The sequence below is a fragment of the Chrysemys picta genome, chromosome 2 (assembly GCF_011386835.1).
Source record: "Chrysemys picta bellii isolate R12L10 chromosome 2, ASM1138683v2, whole genome shotgun sequence".
In the NCBI taxonomy this organism is placed as follows: Eukaryota; Metazoa; Chordata; order Testudines; family Emydidae; genus Chrysemys; species Chrysemys picta.
In genome coordinates, this window is record NC_088792.1 from 1,995,973 (window position 1) to 2,016,496 (window position 20,524).

At 71.3% G+C, this 20,524-nt stretch overlaps 1 protein-coding gene across 1 annotated transcript in view; it reads right to left on the reverse strand.

Annotated features, from left to right (window-relative positions):
- The window catches only part of LOC101930988 (SCO-spondin), a 121,619-nt gene that overhangs the window by 9,098 nt on the left and 91,997 nt on the right, over positions 1 to 20,524 (reverse strand). Inside the window, 22 exon segments of the mRNA XM_065582380.1 lie at positions 379 to 530; positions 1,424 to 1,551; positions 2,135 to 2,305; positions 3,386 to 3,588; positions 4,347 to 4,485; positions 5,838 to 5,954; positions 6,875 to 7,036; positions 8,820 to 9,101; positions 10,586 to 10,632; positions 10,878 to 11,002; positions 11,999 to 12,129; positions 12,779 to 12,937; positions 13,901 to 14,071; positions 14,147 to 14,317; positions 14,576 to 14,622; positions 14,898 to 15,050; positions 15,475 to 15,715; positions 16,058 to 16,189; positions 17,139 to 17,306; positions 17,713 to 17,922; positions 19,276 to 19,443; positions 20,004 to 20,045. Coding sequence (XP_065438452.1) covers positions 379 to 530; positions 1,424 to 1,551; positions 2,135 to 2,305; positions 3,386 to 3,588; positions 4,347 to 4,485; positions 5,838 to 5,954; positions 6,875 to 7,036; positions 8,820 to 9,101; positions 10,586 to 10,632; positions 10,878 to 11,002; positions 11,999 to 12,129; positions 12,779 to 12,937; positions 13,901 to 14,071; positions 14,147 to 14,317; positions 14,576 to 14,622; positions 14,898 to 15,050; positions 15,475 to 15,715; positions 16,058 to 16,189; positions 17,139 to 17,306; positions 17,713 to 17,922; positions 19,276 to 19,443; positions 20,004 to 20,045 — 3,319 coding nt within the window.

The window sequence follows — 20,524 nt, forward strand, 5'->3', positions numbered from 1 at the left end:
CAGCCCCCCCCTGCTCTATCCCACTAGACCCTGCTCCCTTCCCAGAGCTGGGATAGAACCCAGGAGTCCTGCTCCCAGCCCCCTGCTCTATCCCACTAGACGCTGCTCCCCTCCCAGAGCCGGGAGAGAACCCAGGAGTCCTGCTCCCAGCCCCCTGCTCTATCCCACTAGACGCTGCTCCCCTCCCCTGAGTCACTCGGGACCAGGCCCAGCACTGTCTGTGTGGGGCAGAGCCCCACCCTCGCTGCAACCCCCCCGGCATTGTCTACAGGAGGCAGTGCTCCCCCGGCACTGTGCATGTGGGGCAGCCTGACCCCCAGCTGCACCAGGCAGTGCCGCAGGGCTCTCCCAGCCCCCCACCCCCGGCCTGGCACTGACCAGCTGTTGCACTGGTGGTGGATGGTGCTGCCAGCTGGGTACTCTCTCGCCCGCTCCTCCTGCGACAGGTTGGAGGCCCATGGCACGGCAGGCGCAGGGACCAGCGAACAGCGGCATTCCTCCGGGGGCGCGCACGCCCCGTCCTGCAGCACCTGCAGCCACACAGCAGCTGCCACTTGCCCCAGAAACCGGGCTGGGGAACCCCCTGTCCCCCCAGAGACCCAGACTGGGGAACCCCCTGTCCCCCCAGAGACCAGGCCGGGGAACCCCCTGTTCCCCCCCAAGACTAGGCCGGGGAACCCCCTGTCCCTGCAGAGACCCAGTCTGGGGAACCCCCTGTCCCCCCCAAGACTAGGCCAGGGAACCCCCTGTCCCTGCAGAGACCCAGGCTGGGGAACTCCCTGTCCCACCAGAGACCGGGCCTGGGAACCCCCTGCCCCTCCCCGAGACTGGGCCTGGGAATCCCCTGTCCCCACCCAGCAGAGACCAAGCTGGGGAACCCCTGACCCCCCCCCAAGATCCAGGCTTGGGAATCCCCTGTCCCCACCCACCAGAGACCCAGGCTGGGGAACCCCCTGTCCCTGCCGAGACCAGGCTGGGATGCCCCTGCCCCCACCCTCCAAAGACCAGGCCGGGGAACCCTCTGCTCTCCCAGAGACCAGGCTAGGGACCCTGCCCCACAGCCTGGGAAGGAGGAACCCAGGGTCCCAGGGAGCCAGCCCTTGTCCATCCCCAGCAGACTCTGTCCAGGCCCCGCAGCTGGGGGGCTGGGGCCGTGGGCGCAAGCGCTGTCACAGGGCCCCCCGTGCGCCAGTGGTAGGAGACCCTCTGCCCTCCGGGCTGCTGGGGTAGGGATGAGCCCGGGGGGAGGGGCAGGGAGGCGGCTCCCCTCCCCCGGCTCAGTGCCAGGCAGGGGGTGTCCGTGGCAGGGGGCCCGGGGAGGCCAGAGCCCAGCCCGGGGCCCCGCGGGGTAGGCAGGGCTGGCGTCTCAGACCCAGGAATCAGTGTCCTGCCGAGGGGGGTGACATTGGGGGCAGAGACCCACCTGGCCGGGAGGGCAGGCGCAGCCAGGCTGGCACTCCTCCCGCAGGCACTCGGTCCCGGGGCGCAGGTCGAAGCAGGTGCGGGGACAGGCGTTGGCACAATCGCTGTACACCTGGGGGCCCGGGCACTCTGCACGGAGCAGAGGAGGGGCAGGTCACACTGGGGAGCCACGAGCCCCCCAGCCTGCAATACACTGCCTGAGGGGGACCCATAGACCACGGGCAGGGGCGTCCACAGCCCGAGAGTCTCCCCTGCCCCAGACGCGCCAGATGGGGGTTCCCCTCTGCCAGGCATGCCGTGCCCCCATACGGACGGGGTCTCCGCTGCCCCAGACGCGCTGTGCCCACGTACGGACGGGATCTCCCCTGCCCCAGACGTGCCGGCCCACGTGCGGACAGGATCTCCCCTGCCCCAGATGCACCGTGCCCACATGCGGATGGGGTCTCCCCTGCCCCAGACGTGACGTGCCCACGTACGGACGGGATCTCCCCTCTCTCAGATGCAACGCGCCCACGTACGGACGGGATCTCCCCTGCCCCAGACGCGCCGGTCCACGTGTGGATGGGGTCTCCCCACTCCCAAACGCGCCGCACCGTATGCTGACAGGGACTCTCCCTCAGGTCCCGCTGGGGGGTCTATGTGACATGCTGGGCGCCGGCTGCAGGCTCTAGGGGGCGCCGCTCTCTCCCCCGGTCCCCCACCTAGGCCCTACCTGGCGTGCAGTTATGGGTGTGGCAGGCGCGGTGCAGCAGCAGGGGGGCAGGGCAGTGCTCCCCCCGGCCCTCCCCTGGGGACAGCAGGCTCCGGCTCCTCTCCGACACGCCCCCCCCACAGCTGGCGCTGCAGGGGCTCCACGCCGACCAGGGGCTCAGCTGGCAGCCGGCTGCAAGGGCAGGGAAGGGTCAGGCGGGGGGCAGGGCTCAGGGAAGGCAGCGACCGGGGGGTGCAGGTTGTGGGGGGGATCCCGGGGCACCGGGGAGGTGCTCACTCCTTGGGGATACAACAGGCAACAAGGGCAGCAGCTGCTGAAGGGCCCCAGATGGCCATGGGGCCGGCACCCTCCCAGGCAAGGCTGTGGGGCCAGCACCCACCCGGGCAGGGCCGTGGGGCTGGCTCCGTGGGGCTGGCACTCACCTAGGCAGGGCCGTGGGACTGGCACCCTCCTGGGCAGGGCTATGGGACTGGCACTCACCGGGGCAGGGCCATGGGGTGGCTCCGTGGGGCTGGCACTCACAGGGGCAGGGCTGTGGGGCAGGGCCGTGGGGCTGGCACTCGCCCGGGCAGGGCCGTGGGGCTGGCTCTGCGGGGCTGGCACTCACTGGGGCAGGGCAGTGGGGCTGGCACTCACTGGCGCAGGGCCGTGGGGCTAGCTCCATGGGCTGGCACTCACTGGGGCAGGGCCGTAGGGCTGGCACTCACCCGGGCAGGGCTGTGGGACTGGCTCCATGGGGCTGGCACTCACCGGGGCAGGGCTGTGGGACTGGCTCCGTGGGGCTGGCACTCACCCAGGCAGGGCTGTGGGGCTGGCTCCGTGGGGTCGGCACTCACCCGGGCAGGGCCGTGGGGCTGGCTCCGTGGGGCTGGCACTCACAGGGGCAGGGCTGTGGGACTGGCACCTGCCCGGGCACTCACCGGGGCAGGGCCGTGGGGCTGGCTCCATGGGGCTGGCACTCACCCGGGCAGGGCTGTGGGACTGGCTCCGTGGGGCTGGCACTCACAGGGGCAGGGCTGTGGGACTGGCACCTGCCCGGGCAGGGCCGTGGGGCTGGCTCCATGGGGCTGGCACTCGCCCGGGCAGGGCCGTGGGGCTGGCTCCGTGGGGCCGGCACTCACCCGGGCAGGGCCGTGGGGCTGGCTCCGTGGGGCTGGCACTCACAGGGGTAGGGCTGTGGGACTGGCACCTGCCCGGGCAGGGCCGTGGGGCTGGCACTCACCGGGGCAGGGCCGTGGGGCCGACACTCACCCGGGCAGGGCTGCAGGTTGCACTCTGAGATCTCCTCCATGGCGTCGGCGGTGCACGGGGCCCCGGCGGGGCTCTCCTGGCAGGTGCGGTGCCGGAGCGTGCTGCCTCCCCCGCAGGTGACCGAGCAGGGGCTCCACTCGGACCAGGGCCCGTAGGAGGGGCACTCCGGATCGGGGCAGGTGAAGGTGCCGTTCTCGCACGTGCTGCAGGCAGAGACACGGCTCGGCGGGGGTCACAGACACGCACCCACAACCACAATCTGCCCCTGGCCAATGGCCGGGCTCAGCCCCTCAGCAAGTGCCCGGCAGCACACAGCCCGCACCCCGCTGGCGACAGGCACCCGCCCAGCTCTCCCCTGGCACTGCCGGCTGCCAGGCCCCCAGCTCGGGGCAGACATTCCTCGCATTGCTCCTACGCGCCGGCCCTCGGGCTTCCTGGACTGGAACATCCTCTGCAGCGCCACCGCTCCCAGCTCTGCGCCCTCCCGTGCCCGCAGCCCACTCCCACTGGGTGCCACGGTCACTGCCAACCCCATCGACTACGGGCACTGCCCGAGGAACTCCACGGGTAACCCCCTGCCAGCGCGAGGGCCCCCCACAAAGCCTGCACTGTGCCGCTCTGCTCCCACGTAACGGGCACTGCCCGCATGACAGTGGGTCCTCAGGCCCTAGCACCGCACTTCCCGCATCGACACCCCCGAGTCGCCGGGCCCAGCCTGGCTCTGGACACCCCTTTGCCGTGGGCTGGGATTAGACTTCCCTTGCTGGTGTCTCCAGGAGACGCACACACTGAGCTCCGGGACTGCGCGGCTCCCTTTGGGCCACGTTCCCCGTTCCCCCGGCCAGGGTCCCCTCCCAGAGCGAGGCGCCGGCCAGCCCCTCTGGAGCTCGGGGGGAAGGATCCGGGGCCCCCGTTCGGCCGCACTCAGCGCTTACCCTCCCCCCTCCCGCACGCTCCTTACCAGTTGTGACAGTCCAGCTCGGCCGCCTGCCCCGGCCAGAGCTCCCGCGTGCCGTTGGCTGTGGGCAGCCCGCAGCGGCAGGCCAGCACTGGCACGCACACGCCGTCCTGCAGCAGCTGCCCCTCGGGGCACCGGCAGCCTGGCGGAGGAGCGGGAGGTGAGGGGTTGGGACCAGGCACCCCGAGTTTGGGACTGAGAGTGGGGGAGGGGAGAGGTGGGGGCTGAACAGGAGGTGGAGTTCAGTGGGATGGCAGGATGGGCTGGGGGGTTTGAGTGGGGGCCGTGGGGCTGGGTACGGATGGGAGGGGAGCTGAGCAAGTGCCATGGGGTTGGGTATGGATGGGCTGAGGGGGATGAGGGGGCTGTGTGAGTGCCGTGGGGCTGTGTGAGTTCCGTGGGGCTGTGTGGATGGCGGGGACAGGGCTGGGTGGGCGTCGTGGGGCTGGGTAATGTGGGGCAGGAGGACGAGGGGACTGGGTGAGTGCTATGGGGCTGGGTGGATGGGGGGACAGGGCTGGGTGGGCGTCGTGGGGCTGGGTAATGTGGGGCAGGAGGACGAGGGGGCTGGGTGAGTGCCATGGGGCTGGGCGGATGGTGGGGGACAAGGGGGCTGGGTGAGTGCCGTGAGGCTGGGTGGATGAGGAGACAGGGCTGGGTGAGCACTGTGGGGCTGGGCGGATGTGGGGTAGGGGGCAAGGGGGCTGGGTGAGCGCCGTGAGGCTGGGTGGATGAGGAGACAGGGCTGGGTGAGCACTGTGGGGCGGATGTGGAGCAGGACGGGGGACTGGATGAGCACCATGGGGCTGGGTGGATGTGGGGTAGGGGGCAAGGAGGCTGGGTGAGCGCCGTGGGGCTGGCGGATGAGGAGACAGGGCTGGGTGAGCACTGTGGGGCTGGGCGGATGTGGAGCAGGACGGGGGACTGGATGAGCACCATGGGGCTGGGTGGCTGGTGGGGGACAAGGGGGCTGGGTGAGCGCCATGGGGCTGGGTGGCTGATGGGGGACAAGGGGGCTGGGTGAGCGCCGTGGGGCTGAGTGGATGGTGGGGAATAAGAGGGCTGGGTGAGCACCATGGGGCTGGGTGGATGTGGGGGATGAGGGGCTGGGTGAGCACTGTGGGGCTGGGCGGATGTGGAGCAGGACGGGGGACTGGATGAACACCATGGGGCTGGGTGGATGTGGGGGATGAGGGGCTGGGTGAGCGCTGTGGGGCAGGAGGACACGGGGCTGGGTGAGCGCTGTGGGGCTGGGTGGATGGGGGGACAGGGCTGGGTGAGCACCATGGGGCTGGGTGGATGTGGGGGATGAGGGGCTGGGTGAGCGCTGTGGGGCTGGGTGGATGTGGGGGATGAGGGGCTGGGTGAGCGCTGTGCGGCAGGAGGACACGGGGCTGGATGAGCGCCGTGGGACTGGGTGGATGTGGGGCAGGGGGCCAAGGGGGCTGGATGAGCACCGTGGGGGGGGTACAGCCGGGGGCGAGGGGGGGGTACCTGGCTTGCACTCCCCCTGCAGACACTCCACGTGCTCCCACAGGTCGGCGCAGGTGCGGGGGCAGCGGTTGGCGCAGGCCGGGGCGTGCTCCTTGCCCCGATCCTCACACTCCTCCCCTGGGGGCACAGACGGGGAGTCAGGGAGCCCCCACGCCTGCCCTGGAGCCAGCCCCACTCAGCGCCCCCCGCAGGTGACGGGGGCAAGGCCGGGAGGGGCAGAGTCAGACTCCGTCAGACGCCCGGCGGGCAGGTTCCCCCTCCCCCAGGATGCGGCTGGGCCCCTGGGGCAGCAGGAAGCTAGATGGGGCGTAGCACTCGAGTGGGGGGCTCCCATCCCCCCCTCCATCATCCCCCCAGCTCCCGACTGCCCAGTCCAAGGGCCCTGCCTGCCATGGGGCGACTGTGGACGAGGGCTGGGAACCCTTGCGACACATGGCAGGGCCTGTGCCAGGGACAGGCTTGGGTGGGTGGCAAGGCCCTGTGCCGGGCGCAGGTGGGCAGCAGGGCCCTTTGCTGGGGACGGGTGGGCGGCCGGGCCCTACAGTGGGCATTGGTGGGCAGCAGGGCCCTGTGCCGGGGCTGGTGGGCAGCAGGGCCCGGCACCGATTGCGGGTGGGCGGCAGGGCCCTGTGCCGGGGACGGGTGGGCAGCAGGGCCCAGCACCGATTGTGGGTGGGCGGCAGGGCCCCATGCCGGGGATGGGCTTGGATGGGTGGCAAGGCCCTGTGCCAGGCACGGGTGGGCAGCAGGGCCCGGCACCAATTGCAGGTGGGCAGCAGGGCCCCGCGCTGGGGACAGGTGGGCGGCAGGGCCCCACGCCGGGGACAGGTGGGCGGCAGGGCCCCGCGCCGGGGACAGGTGGGCGGCAGGGCCCTGCGCCGGGGACGGGTGGGCGGCAGGGCCCCGCGCCGGGGACGGGTGGGCGGCAGGGCCCCGCGCCGGGGACGGGTGGGCGGCAGGGCCCCGCGCCGGGGACGGGTGGGCGGCAGGGCCCTGCGCCGGGGACGGGTGGGCGGCAGGGCCCCGTGCCGGGTTACCTGGGCAGGCGGCCGTGTTGCAGCTCTCCGACTGGACCCGGGCTCCCCAGCACCACCTGCCCTCGGCCGGGTGCTGGACGTGGCGCCGGCGCAGCCGGAAGCCACCGCTGCAGGGCTCCCGGCACGGGCCCCAGGGGCTCCACTCGCTCCACAGGCAGAGATCTGAGACAGAGACAGAGACAGAGCTGCAACGCTGGGCACCCAACACCCCTCCCCTCCCACGGCCCTCCCTGGCCCCCCACCCTGCCTGTGGGGCAGCAGGGATGCCAGCCTCCACCTCTCGGGCCCCAGGCTGCCCTGGGGGCATCCACCCACCACTGAAATGCAGCCACTGCTGGGGCAGGGTGTCACGGAGTATTGGGGGACTCAGGGCCCTGCACCCCCGGCTTCCTGCGATTCACCATGACTCTCAGCCAGCCAGTAAAGCAGAAGGTTTATTTGGATGACAGGAATACAGTCCAGGACAGGTCTTGCAGGCACAGACAACAGGGACCCCCTCAGTTAGGTCTATCTTGGGGTCCCCGGGCACCCCAGCCCCCCTGGGAGGTCAGAGCCATCTCTGCCTCCCAGCCATCTCTCCAGCCCGCTTCCAGCACTCTGCCTTCAGCGACCCCTCCCACAGCCTTTGTTCAGTTTCCCGGTGTGACGGAGCAGGGAGCAGGGCAGATTTGACCTGGGAATGTTGCAGGGGGGGTTGCAGTGGGGATGTGGGACTTCCCTTGAAGGAAGCTACCTGAGCTGTAACCTGAGCCAGGAACGGGGGTGGGGAGAATTAACACCTTCTGCCCGGGAGACTGAACAAAGGAGAGGAGCAGCGGGAGGGGCTGGGAGTTTAGTTTCGGTTTGGGCTGGGTGGTGCAACGCAGGGAACCCCAAGCTGGGGTCTAAGCTCCCTGAACCTCCCAGAGGGACCTAATTGAGGGGGTCTGGTCGTACCTACACGCTCTGCTTGAGACGGTGTTCCTGTCCTTAAATAAACCTTCTGCTTTACTGGCTGGTTGAGAGTCGCAGTGAATCTCGGGAAGAGGGGTGCAGGGCCCTGACTCCCCCACACTCCGCAACACCCGGGCCAAGGTGTCACCTGGCCTCCAACCCCTTCCTGGGTTCTCATGTTACACGCTCAGGTATTCGCCTTCGGTCAGTCTCCCATCCCCCAGTGCAGACTATCCTAGCCACACGCCCCTGTCAGCACTCACACACCACAGTAAGAACAGGCCCAGTTCGTCACACAGGGGATCTAGGGAGCCAGGTAGGGGGAGGACTCCCCAGAAGGTGTTAACCCAGAGCCCCAGCTAAACACCCCCACCCTGAGACAGGCACATGGGGCCTGCACTGACAGAGACAGCCCAGCGCCCCCCGCCCCAGCCCCCCTGCTTCCCACAGCCCAGCGCCCCCTCCTGAACCCCCCTGCTTCCTGCAGCCCAGCGCCCCCTCCTGAGCCCCCCGTCCCTACAGCCCAGCACCCCCTCCTGAGCCCCCCCGTCCCTACAGCCCAGCACCCCCTCCTGAACCCCCCTGCTTCCCGCAGCCCAGCGCCCCCTCCTGAGCCCCCCATCCCTACAGCCCAGCGCCCCCTCCTGAGCCCCCCTGCTTCCCGCAGCCCAGCGCCCCCTCCTGAGCCCCCCGTCCCTACAACCCAGCACTGCCTCCTGAGCCCCCCCGTCCCTACAACCCAGCGCCCCCTCCTGAGCCCTCCCGTCCCTACAGCCCAGCGCCCCCCCGCCGCGGCCCCGCCCCGCTCCCTGCAGCCCAGCGCCCCCTAGGGCATCCATATGACACTGGGGCCAGCATTGGCCGAGGGGAGAGCGCCCCCTGCTGCCACCCTGGGGCACCGGGGCAGTGCTGACGGAGGGGCTCACCCCCTCTGGGCTGCTCTGGGCGTCTCCCGTCCGAGCAGTGACCCCGTCCAGCCGTGCCCCGGCCGCAGCCCCCAGCCCCCAATTACCTTCACAGCGATGGGGGTTGGGGCAGAGCCGCTCCTGCTGCAGCTCGGCGGAGCACAGCGCAGCCTCGCCGGCCCAGGGCAGGCCCGTCTGGGGGTCCAGGCACACCCGGTAGCGATGCTGCACTGAGGCCAGGGGGGCGACGTCCGGCTGCGGGTGCCCACTGTCCTGCCAGCCGCCGTGCTGCGCCAGGAGCACGGAGAGGGTGCCGGGGCTGAGAGCCGAGAGGGGCAGGCAGGAGGTGCAGGGCGTCCAGGCCGACCACTCGCTCAGGGGCAGCAGGCCTGGCGGGGCGAAAGCCACAGGCAGGGCCCGTGAGCCCCACTGACGCCGCCACGGGACGGGCAACAGAGGTGGGTATTGGGGGGCAGGCTGGCTGGGGGGACAAGGGGTGTGTATGGGGAATCAGGGCAGGCTGGCTGGGGGGCAGGCTGGCTCGGGTGTGTATAGGGGGGTCGGGGCAGGCTGGCCCGGGGGAGGCTGGCTGGGGTTCAGGGGTGTGTATGGGGGGGTCGAGGCAGGCTGGCCCGGGGGAGGCTGGCTGGGGTTCAGGGGTGTGTATGGGGGGGTCGAGGCAGGCTGGTTGGGGCGCAGGGTGTGTGCATTGAGAGGTCACGGCTGGCTGGCTGGGGGGTGCAGATCAGGGGTTGGGGTAGGCTGGCTCAGAGGTACAGGGATGGGTATCGGGGTGCAGGGGCAGGCTGGCTGGGGGGCAGGGGATGGGTATCAGGGTGCAGGGGCAGGCTGGCTGGGGGGCAGGGGGTGGGTATCGGGGTGCAGGGGCAGGCTGGCTGGGGGTGCAGAGGGTGGGTATTGGGGTGCAGAGGCAGGCTGGCTGGGGGGAGGCTGGCTGGGGTTCAGGGGTGTGTATGGGGGGGTCGGGGCAGGCCGGCCCGGGGGAGGCTGGCTGGGGTTCAGGGGTGTGTATGGGGGGGTTGGGGCAGGCTGGCCCGGGGGAGGCTGGCTGGGGTTCAGGGGTGTGTATGGGGGGTCGAGGCAGGCTGGTTGGGGCGCAGGGTGTGTGCATTGAGAGGTCACGGCTGGCTGGCTGGGGGGTGCAGATCAGGGGTTGGGGTAGGCTGGCTCAGAGGTACAGTGGTGGGTATTGGGGTGCTGGGGCAAGCTGGCTGGAGGGGCAGAGGGTGAGTATCGGGGGTCAGGGCTGGCTGGGGGGCAGGGGATGGGTATTGGGGCAGGCTGGTTGGGAGGTGCAGGGGGTGGGTATCGGGGTGCTGGGGTAGGCTGGCTGATGGGCAGGGTGTGGATATCAACAGGGGGGCAGGCTGGCTGGGGTGGCAGAGGGTGGGTAATGGGGTGCAGGGGCAGGCTGGCTGGGAGGGCAAAGGGTGGGTATCGGGGTGCAGGGGCAGGCTGGCTGTGGGTGCAGAGGGTGGGTATTGGGGTGCAGAGGCAGGCTGGCTGGGGGGCAGGGGTGGGTAATGGGGTGCTGGGGCAGGCTGGCTGGGGGGGCAGAGGGTGGGTATCGGGGTGCAGGGGCAGGCTGGCTGGGGGCCAGGAGGTGGGTATCAGGGGCAGGGGGTGGATATTGACGGGGCGCAGGCTGGCTCCCCCACCTCAGAGATCTCAGTAGGGCCCTGCGCTGGTGCCAGGGGACAGAGCCGCGTGGGGGTCCGTCCGGCTCAGTCCCGTCTTGGGCCGACAGTGCCACCACCGCTGCTCCGCAGGACGGGGCACCCCCCAGATCTCCCCCTGGGGAGGCTCCTCCTGGCGCCCGCTGGTGCCCGTGGGGGGGGAGGAGGGTACTTACCCTGGCAGCTCTCGCTGCTGCACTGCAGCGTCCCCTCCTGGCACACGCTGCAGAGACAAACCGTCTGGTTAGTGCCCATCACGCCCACAGCCCTGCCACCGGCCCCACCGGCCCCGCCTGGCGACCCGCCTGCTGCACAGAGCAGCCCCCGTCCCCGGGCAGGGCTGGCCTGGTCCCCTCTGCCAGGCCGGGGAACGCGCTGTGCCCACAGACGCCTCTCAGCCGGCCCCGCTGCCCGTTCCCTCCCTGTGGCAGCCCCAGCCCCGCCTGGCGAAGCTGCCCACACACTCACCATTCTTTGCAGCCCACGAGCACGGTGTCCCCGGCCGCCAGGTAGACGGGCCCTTCGCCCGGGCGGAGGTGGAGGCAGCCGCACTGCGCGGGGGGCACGCAGGTTCCCCTCTGCTCCACTAGGCCCTGCCGGGGCACAGGAGCAGGGGTAAGAGGGGGCCAAGCCCCGGGTCCAGCCAGGCCGCAGGTGCCCCAGTGCATTGCCCCGGGCTCTGCCCAGCACAGCGGTAGATACCCCACGGAGGGTGCTGCCACCGGCACCCACACCCAGCTGGGTCTGGCCCACTGCCAGGGGGCAGCCGGCCCCGACTGTGTCACTACACGCCCCTATGGCTCCCCACGAACCCTGCCCCCCTCGGGGTCTGTGCCCTGCCCCCCGTCGTTCCCCCAGTGCCCCTCCCCCACCCCTCCACATCTGTACCCAGTAGCTGCCCCCCTCGGGGTCTGTGCCCTGCCCCCCGTCGTTCCCCCAGTGCCCCTCCCCCACCCCTCCACATCTGTACCCAGTAGCTGCCCCCCTCGGGGTCTGTCCCCTGCCCCCCGTCATTCCCCCGTGCCCCTCCCCCACCCCTCCACATCTGTACCCAGTAGTTGCCCCCCTCGGGGTCTGTGCCCTGCCCCCTGTCGTTCCCCCAGTGCCCCTCCCCACGAGCCGTACCCAGTGCCCTGCCCCCTTGGGTCTGTGCCCTGCCCCCAGGTACCTGGGCACCGGCAGGGCTGTGAGGAGCAGGGACCTGCCCCTGCCGAGGCCTCGCCACCTCCCCGCAGCTCCGTCATGGCAACCGGGGATCTGCTGCGGGGGGGGGCCGAGCACCAGCCCAGAAACAAGCCCGTGGCCCTGCCCCACGCTGGCGCCTTTGAGAGGCAGGAGCCTGCCACGGGGACGCGCCCTGCTGGCCAGCTGGGCTGTGTGCACCCTGCAGCTGGCGGGCCGAGAGCCCCAGGACGGGCCACCCCCTTGCCCAGGCTGCGACGTTGTCCTGCAGCAGCGAGTCCCTCTGGTTACCAGGGCCTGCCTAGGCTTGCTCCCTCTGCCCTCTCCTGCTGAGACCCCCCGCGCCCCTGCCCCCGCGCCCCTCTCCTGCTGAGACCCCCCCGTGCCCCTGCCCCCGCGCCCCTCACCTGCGGGCAGTAGCAGCCGGGCAGGCACCGGGGGATGGCTGTGCACAGCTCCTGGCGCTGCAGCGTGGAGCACAGGCCGGCGCAGGGGATCCCGCACTCCCGAAACTCAAAGGGAGGCTCACAGTTGGCTTCTGCGGGGCAGGGGCACAGGGTCACCCCCAGCACAGGGCTTGCCGGCCGGGGAGGGGACGGGGCTGCCCGCCCGGCCCGCAGCATCACAGTGACCCGGGTATCCAATGGCCCCACAGCCAGGCACTCAGCGGGGGGCTCCGGGCAGAGCAAGGGGCCAGAGGGGACCCACCACGAGGAGGGGTGAACAAATGGCTCTGGGTGCCCCCGGGGGGCGCTCTCCCCTCTACGGGAGACACTGCCGCCTCAGAGAGGGGAGTCCCAGGGGTGCCCGGGCACTGGCGCGGGGGTGGGGGGTGAAGACAGTGCCCGGAGGGGGAGTGCACAGGGGGGAGGAGGGCAGGGTCCATCCTGCTGGGGGCGCTCTCTGAGCGGGTCAGGGGAGGGGCACCAACCACGGGAGTGAGAGCAGAATTCTTGCGGGGCTCTGTCCCAGCCCCCCACCCCTGGTTCCCCCCCAGGGTCCCTGCCCAGCCAGTCGTGCCCCGGCTCTGGCTCCCCCCCCAGGGTCCCAACCCCCTCTGGTTCCCCCCCAGGGCCCCTGCCCAGCCAGTCGTGCCCCGACTCCGGCTCCCCCCCCAGGGTCCCAGCCCCACCTGGTTCCCCCCCAGGGCCCCTGCCCAGCCAGTCGTGCCCCGGCCCCGCCCTCACCCGAGCACTGGGAGGAGTCGCAGGCGCGGAACTCGCCGTCCAGCCCCACACACAGCGCCCCCTGGGGGCCCGGGCCCCGCTGGTTCCGGTAGCGCTGCTGCACCAGGAAGCTGCAGGAGCACTGGGTCCACGGCGTCCAGGGGCTCCAGGAGCAGTCGCCTGGGGCAGAGGAGAGGGGCCCAGCATGGCAGCCTGGCACGTTCCCCGGGGCCCCGCCCAGCCCCCAGCCGCCATGGGGGGCCAGACCCTCCCCCTGGGGAGCCAGAGAAGAGGCCGTGCGACCAGGAGAGCTGCCCCAGGAGCCTGGACAGCTGGGTCTGGTCCTGGTTCTTAACTGACTCCGGCCAGGCCCCCTTCCCTCAGCCCCTGCCTCAGTTTCCCCCTCAGCCAGGAAGTTCTCTGGGGGCAGGGAGGAAGAGCCCGATGTGTGCCTCAGTTTCCCCTATACTGTGCCCAGCTGCCCAGCAGGGGAAAGGGATGAAGTTTGCTCTCAGGGCAGGCTAAGAGGTGCGGGGGGTCACTGAGCAGGCTGACCCGATTGGATGGGCCCTTACAAAGGACTGGCCGAGGCCGACCCAGATCAATGGAAAACCCGAGCAGAGGGCAGACACAGTCCCCGGATGTGGGCACCCGGCGCCCAGAATGAGGATCCTCTCCCCGCACCCCCAGGGACGCTGGGCACAGACCCAGCCCGAGCTGCGGGAAGGAGCTCGGCGCAGGACAGAGCCTGCCCACAGAGTCCCAGCAGCTGGGCGCTGGGCTGGCCAGACAGGCTCTGCTCTAACTGACCCTCCGGGCTAGCTCCGGGGCCCCCAGGCCGTGCGCCAGGTGACTGACAACCCCGGCGGCTGGGCCTGCGCTGGGTGAGGGGCGCTGCAGGTCCCTGGGCGCGTCGGTCCCCACGGAGTGGACGAGGCTCCCCAGAGCCCGGCTCCGTGGGGGTCGGGCGCACTACGGGACTCCTCCAAGGCCAGCCCCGACCCCGTGGACCCGACACCACGTCCCACGAGCTCCTGTTCATGCAGGACACCCCGCCCCGAGCAGGCCAGATGGGGGCACCACTGCAGGCTGAGCGCACGCTGGCTCCGGCGCCGCCCTCCCGTCCCCCGGGGCTGTCCCTACCTTCACACGGCCGCAGGTAGCAGGGCTCCACCTCCTGGCGGGCGCTGTCATTGCAGGGGGCGCTGGGCCCCTCGGGGCTGGGGCAGGCGCAAGTCCCCGTCCGCGTGGCCAGGCCGGTGCCACAGGAGCGTGAGCAGGGGCTCCAGGCCGACCAGTCGCATCGCTCGGCCGCTGCAGGAGGGGACAGAGCGTTAGCAGGGGCAGGGGCTCCGGGCCCCCCACCCAGCCCAGGCGGGCACCACTCACCTGGGCATGGCCGGGCAGCGCAGCCCTGGGCCTCGGCCTCGGGGCCGGCGCAGGCCGAGCCATTGTTGCGCGGTGGCGGGTTGATGCAGGCCCTGGTGCGGACGTGGGTGCCGTTGCCACAGGTGACGGGGCAGTCGGACCAGGGAGACCAGGGCGTCCAGGAGCCATGCACTGGGGAGACGGGCCGGGTTAGCACTAGGGGGCGGGGTCCCCTCGGCAGGAGGGGCAGGGGGCCAGGGCGTCCAGGAGCCGGGCACTGGGGAGACGGGCAGGGTTAGCACTGGGGGGCAGGGTCCCCTTGGCGTGAGGGGGCAGGGGGCCAGGGCACCCAGAAGCCAGGCACTGGGGGGACGGGCAGGGTTAGCACTGGGGGGCAGGGTCCTCTCGGCGGGAGGGGGCAGGGGGCCAGGGCTCCAGGGGGGCACTCACCTGCACATGCGATGTCCTGGCAGTAGATGCCCTCCGGGGTGCAGATACTAGAGGGAAGGGCAGACAGACGAGTCAGGGCGGATGGGGTGCGGTCCCCCCGGTGGCGCTGAGGTCTCCTGCCCAGCCCAAGCGCCCCCACCCTCAGGAATCGCCCCTTGGTCAGCCCCGCTGTACCTGTGGGCAGGGACTGGCGCATGGCTACCCAACTCGGAGCCCCCGGTGTCCCGGCTCCCACTGAGTCCCTGCACCCCCCACCCCCAACACTCGGGCACCTTGGGAGGAGGGCGCGTGGCCGGTCCGGCTGCCCCCCCGGGGCACTGACCATTGCTGGCACTCGCCCAGTAGCCAGGTGTCCCCCAGGCGTCTCTCCCAGCCCTGGTGCGGGCAGAGGGGCGGGCAGGGCCCCTGGGGGCAGGGCCTGGTCTGCAACTGCTCCTTCTGGCACTCCCTGGCCCAGGAGCCCGACGTGGCCGTCCTGGAAAGGAAGGGAGAGGGGAGCACATGAGCCGGGCCCAGCGAGCCCACGGGGCAGCGGCTGGCCGGGCCCTGGGCACCCCGGGGAATGGCACCCAGCGCTGGAGCTCCCCCAGCAGGTGCCCCTGCGCCCAGCACCGGGCTGCGCCCTCCGCAACTGGGGAAAGCAAGTGCAGGGGGCGCCCCCCAGCCAGCAGCCCCACCCCCACCCCACAGCACCCCCTGCCTGGAGCTCCCCCCACAGCAGCGCCCTGCCGTGCTCCCCACGGCTCCCCCTGCTGGGAGATCCCCCCCCCCCCCCCGAGCTAGCACCCCACCCCTTCCCCTCCCCAGCGCCCCCTGCTGGGATAGGCAGGGGCTGGAGCTCCGCACAGCCTGGGGTCTCAGTGTCCCGCGAGCAGGAGGCCTTGGGCGGGGCCCCTCACCTGAAGCGGGTTTGCAGCCCGTCCCCACAGGTGACGCTGCACGGGGACCAGCGGGACCAGTGGCTCCAGTCGCACTGGCTGGGGGGGCAGGTGCGGCGGGTGCAAAGCAGCCGCCCCTCGGAGCACGTGCAGTTGTTGCAGCCGTCGTGGCGCAGGCTGCCTGGTACCCAGCTGTGCCCCTGGGCGTCGGTGCACTCGCAGTGCTGCGGGGAGACGCAGGCGCCGTCCTGCTCCAGGGTCCCTGCACGGGGAGGGGGGAGACGGGCCTGGCGTCAGGGCTCTGCTGGGCACCCCCAGAACTTCTCCGGGGTGTCATAGACCCGCACGGCTCCCAGGACAAGGAGAATCGCCGCGACCCCTGCTTTCGGCACGGAGGATCCGAGTCCTAGCTCCCATCTGGAGCCAGGACACCCTGGCAAAGGGCCCCCGGCTATGCCTGCCCTGGGGACCCCAGGGATCTCGAGAGGACGGGCTCTGGCCAGCCCTGTGGAGGAGGAGACCCCGGGGGTGAATAACGCCAAGGCAGCGATCCCCCAGCCCTCCGTGTGCCCTCTCACCCCAGCCGCCCGCACAGGGCACCCACCTTCCGGGCAGCGGCAGCCGGGCTCGCAGGCCTCCCCGTCCTGGCACGTGATGCCCTCCTGCAGGTCCCAGCAATGGCGCGGGCATCGGTTGGCGCAGTCCACCATGGCCATGGCAGGCGGGCATCCCTCCTCTGGGGCGCAATGGGGACAGGTCATCGCAGGGCTGGGGAAGTGACCCCGCCCTGCAGCCCCACACCCAGGCAGGGCTGGGCAATGAGAGCCGGGGGGAGGGGCAACGCTAGAGGGGCCCCGGGTCTGATCAGGGCGGCGGGGCAGGGCAGGGCTAGAGGGGCCCCGGGTCTGATCGGGGCGGCAGGGCAGGGGAGAGGCAGGGCTAGAGGAGCCCTGGGTCTGATCGGGGCGGCGGGGCGGGGCAGGGCTAGAGGGGCCCCAGGTCTGATCCGATTGGCAGGGCACGGGAGGGGCAGGGCTAGAGGGGCCCCGGGTCTGATCCGGTTGGCAGGGCCGGGGAGGGGCAGGGCTAGAGGGGCTGATCGGGGCGGCAGGGCAGGGGAGGGCGGATACCAGTCATGTAGTGTCTCTGTTCTTAACAATGCCAAACGCTCCATAGTCCCCTCCGAGCTCTGGGGTCCCTCCCCTGGCGGTGCCCCCCCTCCCCAAGTGCCCTCTGGTGCCCCCGCCTCTGGGGCTGCAGAGTGGAGCCCAGCGCCTGCCCTTGCCCTGCTCCGGGAGTGGAGCGTGGCTGTAGAGCCCAGCTCTGGGGCTGCCATCGGTGTGCCAGGCCAGGTGCCAGGTGCCAGCTGGCGGTGCTGGGCAGCAGGGGGCAGGGCAGGGCGAGCCCCGTAAATGCACCGGCCAGGTGTGTGGTGACTCCCACCTGAGATCCCACTACCCCGCACTGGCCCTGCAGGCCCCTGTGCCGTGCCCCCAGCTGCTTTCGGGCAGTGCCAAGCATCCCCTGGGCACGGCGACTCAGCGCCAGGAGGCCGTGCTCCCTGCTCACTCTGAATATGATGGGCACTGGCAGGACAGGGAGCCTCCATCCCAGCTCCCAGGGCCCCTCCCTCCATGGCCCCCGTCCAGCCAGGCACCAGCCCCCCGCACCCCCGTGCTCCCTACCGCAGGGCCGGGGGTTGCAGACGCGCCCCTGGTACTTCTCCCCTGGGCAGCGGGCCCCTCCGTTCTTGGGCGGGGGGCTGGTGCAGGTGCGAGTGCGCACAGAGCGGCCTCCCCCGCAGGTGCGGTCGCACCACGACCACGGGCTCCACTTGGACCAGGCTCCAGCCACTGGCTCACAGAGACGCCGACGGGCATGGCGGGGGGAGACACGGGGAGGGGAGAACAGCCGTTAACGCCGGACGCAGCCCGGCCCCCAGCCGCACCGTGACGCCTGGCCGACCCTCCCAGCTCACGCCAGGCAGCCCTGGGCCAGACCCTCCCCTGGGGCTGGGCACTGCCTGCGGGTGGTCCCAGAGGGGAAGCTGTGTGGCACCATCAGCGAGGCGGGGGTGCTCCGGGTGCCCGCCGTGCATGGGGCTGTGGGCGTGTCCCAGGCAGTGGGCAGGGAGGGGTCAATCTCCTGGCAAGGTACAGCCGAGGGTGGCGACATGGGGCGTTGGGAGCCAGGGTGCCCCCGGGTGAGGCAGCCAGCCTGGGGCAGCGACGCCCGCGTCACCCGTGCCCACGGCCCTACCTTTGCAGGCCTGCAGGTTGCAGAAGCGCCGCTCGGTGTTTGCAGTCAGGATGCCCTGGCACCAGAGCCCCTGCTCCCCGGGGGGGTGGTAGGTGCGCAGACGTCGCTGCTGGCCCACGCCGCAGCTGCGGGAACACTCGCTCCACGGCGCCCACGGGGTCCAGGTGCAGTTCCTGCCGGCGCACTCCTCACCCAGGCACGGGGGCGCGTCTGCGGGGCACGGAGCAGAGATGCGGTGAGTCCACCGGGGTGTCGCTCCGCAGCAGGGGCGGGGGAGCTCAGGCTGGGTGAGCGGGGCCTGATGTGGGGGTGAGCTGTGGGGTTTGGATGTGGGGTGAGGCAGGGGGCAGGGAGAGGGGGCTCGGGCTGGGTGAGCGGGGCCTGGTGTGGGGTGAGCTGGGGGGGTTGGATGGGGTGAGCTGGGGGCAGGGAGGGGGAGCTCAGGGCGAGCTGTGGGTGATCCGGTGGGGGCTGGACAGGGCGAGCTGGGGGAGCAGGGGGCGAGCTGGGGGCTCCCTGCAGGGGAGTTCAGGGCACTTGGGGCGATGGTGCACTCGTCACCCTGGAGCAACCCCTGCTCTCTGCCCAGCTGCCCAGCCCCGGGGATCCCACGCTGCCCTGCGCTGGCCCGCTACCAGCGGCTGCTGGTCGGTGCCCCAGCTCCTCGCCCGTCACTCGTGGCCCGTCGAGGCACTCTCCTAGCTGGGCAGAGCATGGACCGGGGCTGTGGTGCACCCCGCTCCCCACACCCAGCCCTGCCCTGCCCATGGGGTGAGAGGGTCCCCCGCCCGGCCTCTCACTGTGCAGTAGGGTGCCCTCTCCGGACGCCTCACCTGTGCACCAGGGAAGGTTACACGCCCTCTCTGGACGCCTCACCTGTGCACTGGGGCAGGCTCCGTGCCCCCTCCAGACACCTCACCTGTGCACTGGGGCAGGTTACACACCTGCTCCGGACACCTCACCTGTGCACCAGGGCAGGTTACACGCCCTCTCTGGACGCCTCACCTGTGCACTGGGGCAGGCTCTGTGCCCCCTCCAGACACTTCACCTGTGCACTGGGACAGGTTATACGCCTGCTCTGGATGCCTCACCAGTGCACCAGGGCAGGTTACACGCCCTCTCCGGACGCCTCACCTGTGCACCAGGGAAGGTTACACGCCCTCTCTGGACGCCTCACCTGTGCACTGGGACAGGCTCCGTGCCCCCTCCAGACACCTCACCTGTGCACCGGGGCAGGTTACACGCCCGCTCCGGATGCCTCACCTGTGCACCAGGGCAGGTTACAGGTCCCCTCCGGACGCCTCACCTGTGCACCGGGGCAGGCTCCGTGCCCCCTCCGGACGCCTCACCTGTGCACCGGAGCAGGCTCCGTGCCCCTCCGGACGCCTCACCTGTGCACCGGGGCAGGCTCCGTGCCCCCTCCGGACGCCTCACCTGTGCACCAGGGCAGGTTACAGGTCCCCTCCGGACGCCTCACCTGTGCACCGGGGCAGGCTCCGTGCCCCCTCCGGACGCCTCACCTGTGCACCGGGGCAAGCTCCGTGCCCCCTCCGGACGCCTCACCTGTGCACTGGGGCAGGTTACACGCCCGCTCCTGGAACGACTCCCCGGTGCAGTTGGCTCCTCCCGCACAGCCCCGGGTCCGGGTTTTGGTGGCTGGGAACTCGGGATCGGTGCAGGTTTTGGAGCAGGGGCTCCACGGGGACCAGAGGCTGAAGCCCTCCTCGGAGCCTGAAGCGCAGGGGAAGGGGGCAGCCAGGGTTAACTCACTGTTCAGGGCCTCAAACCGCTTCCAGACCCCACCCCTGCGGGAGCAGGAACCCAGCCCTGTTACAGGGGAAACTGAGGCCCGGAGGGGAAGGGACTTACCAAGGTCACAGAAAGCCAATGGCAGGTCGGGGGTAGAACCCAGAAGTCCTGATTCCCACTCCACTGCTCTAACCACTAGAACCCACTGCCCTCAGCTGGGGTAGAACCCAGGAGTCCTGGATTCCCCCGCCCGCTTTAACCACTAATCCGCCCTGCCCTCCCAGAGCCGGAGCCGGAGCCCAGCCCAGCCCAGCCCAGCAGCTTTGCGCGGCGCGCAGCATGGGGATCACCCCTTAGCCGCAGGCTGTGGGCGAGGGGGGCCCCGCAGGGTCAGCGGACGGGTGCAGCCTCCCCAGGTGGTGGAGCCCGGTGCACTCTCCCCTTCCTGGGGAAGAGGGGCCCGCAGGCAAGGCTCCCGCTCCGACCCCGTGTTTGTACCAGCCCCAGCACGGCCCCTGGGCGCCCCCCGCCCCTCCCCTCACCTGGCACGCTGGGGACAGGCTCCTTTGTGGCACCAGGCGTCACTGGGGAGGAAAGAAGAAAGAAGGGAGAGTTACGATTCTGCGGCTGCCAGTTTCCTCGCACGCCCGCCGGAGCTCCGCCAGCAGCACTAGCCCCTCTGCTAGCCAGCGCAGCCGGAGCGGGGTGGCGAGGGCCCGGCTCACGGCCAGGAGAACCCCACGGGAGGCGATGTCTGCGAGCCGAGGGGGGAGATGTTCATGGCTAAGGACAGCCATCGGCTGGAGCTGAGTCAGACGCTGCCCATTGGAAACAGCAGGAGTTCTGCTGGTGAAGGGAGTGACCCTGGGCCCAGCCGGGGCGGGGACGGAGCGGGTTCTCCGGCACCTGGTCCCTGCAACCGCGCCCAGCTCTCCACGCCCGGCTCTTTCTACCAGAGCCGCTGCAGCTCCGCCGGGGCGGGGACGGAGCGGGTTCTCCGGCACCTGGTCCCTGCAACCACGCCCAGCTCTCCATGCCCGGCTCTTTCTACCAGAGCCGCTGC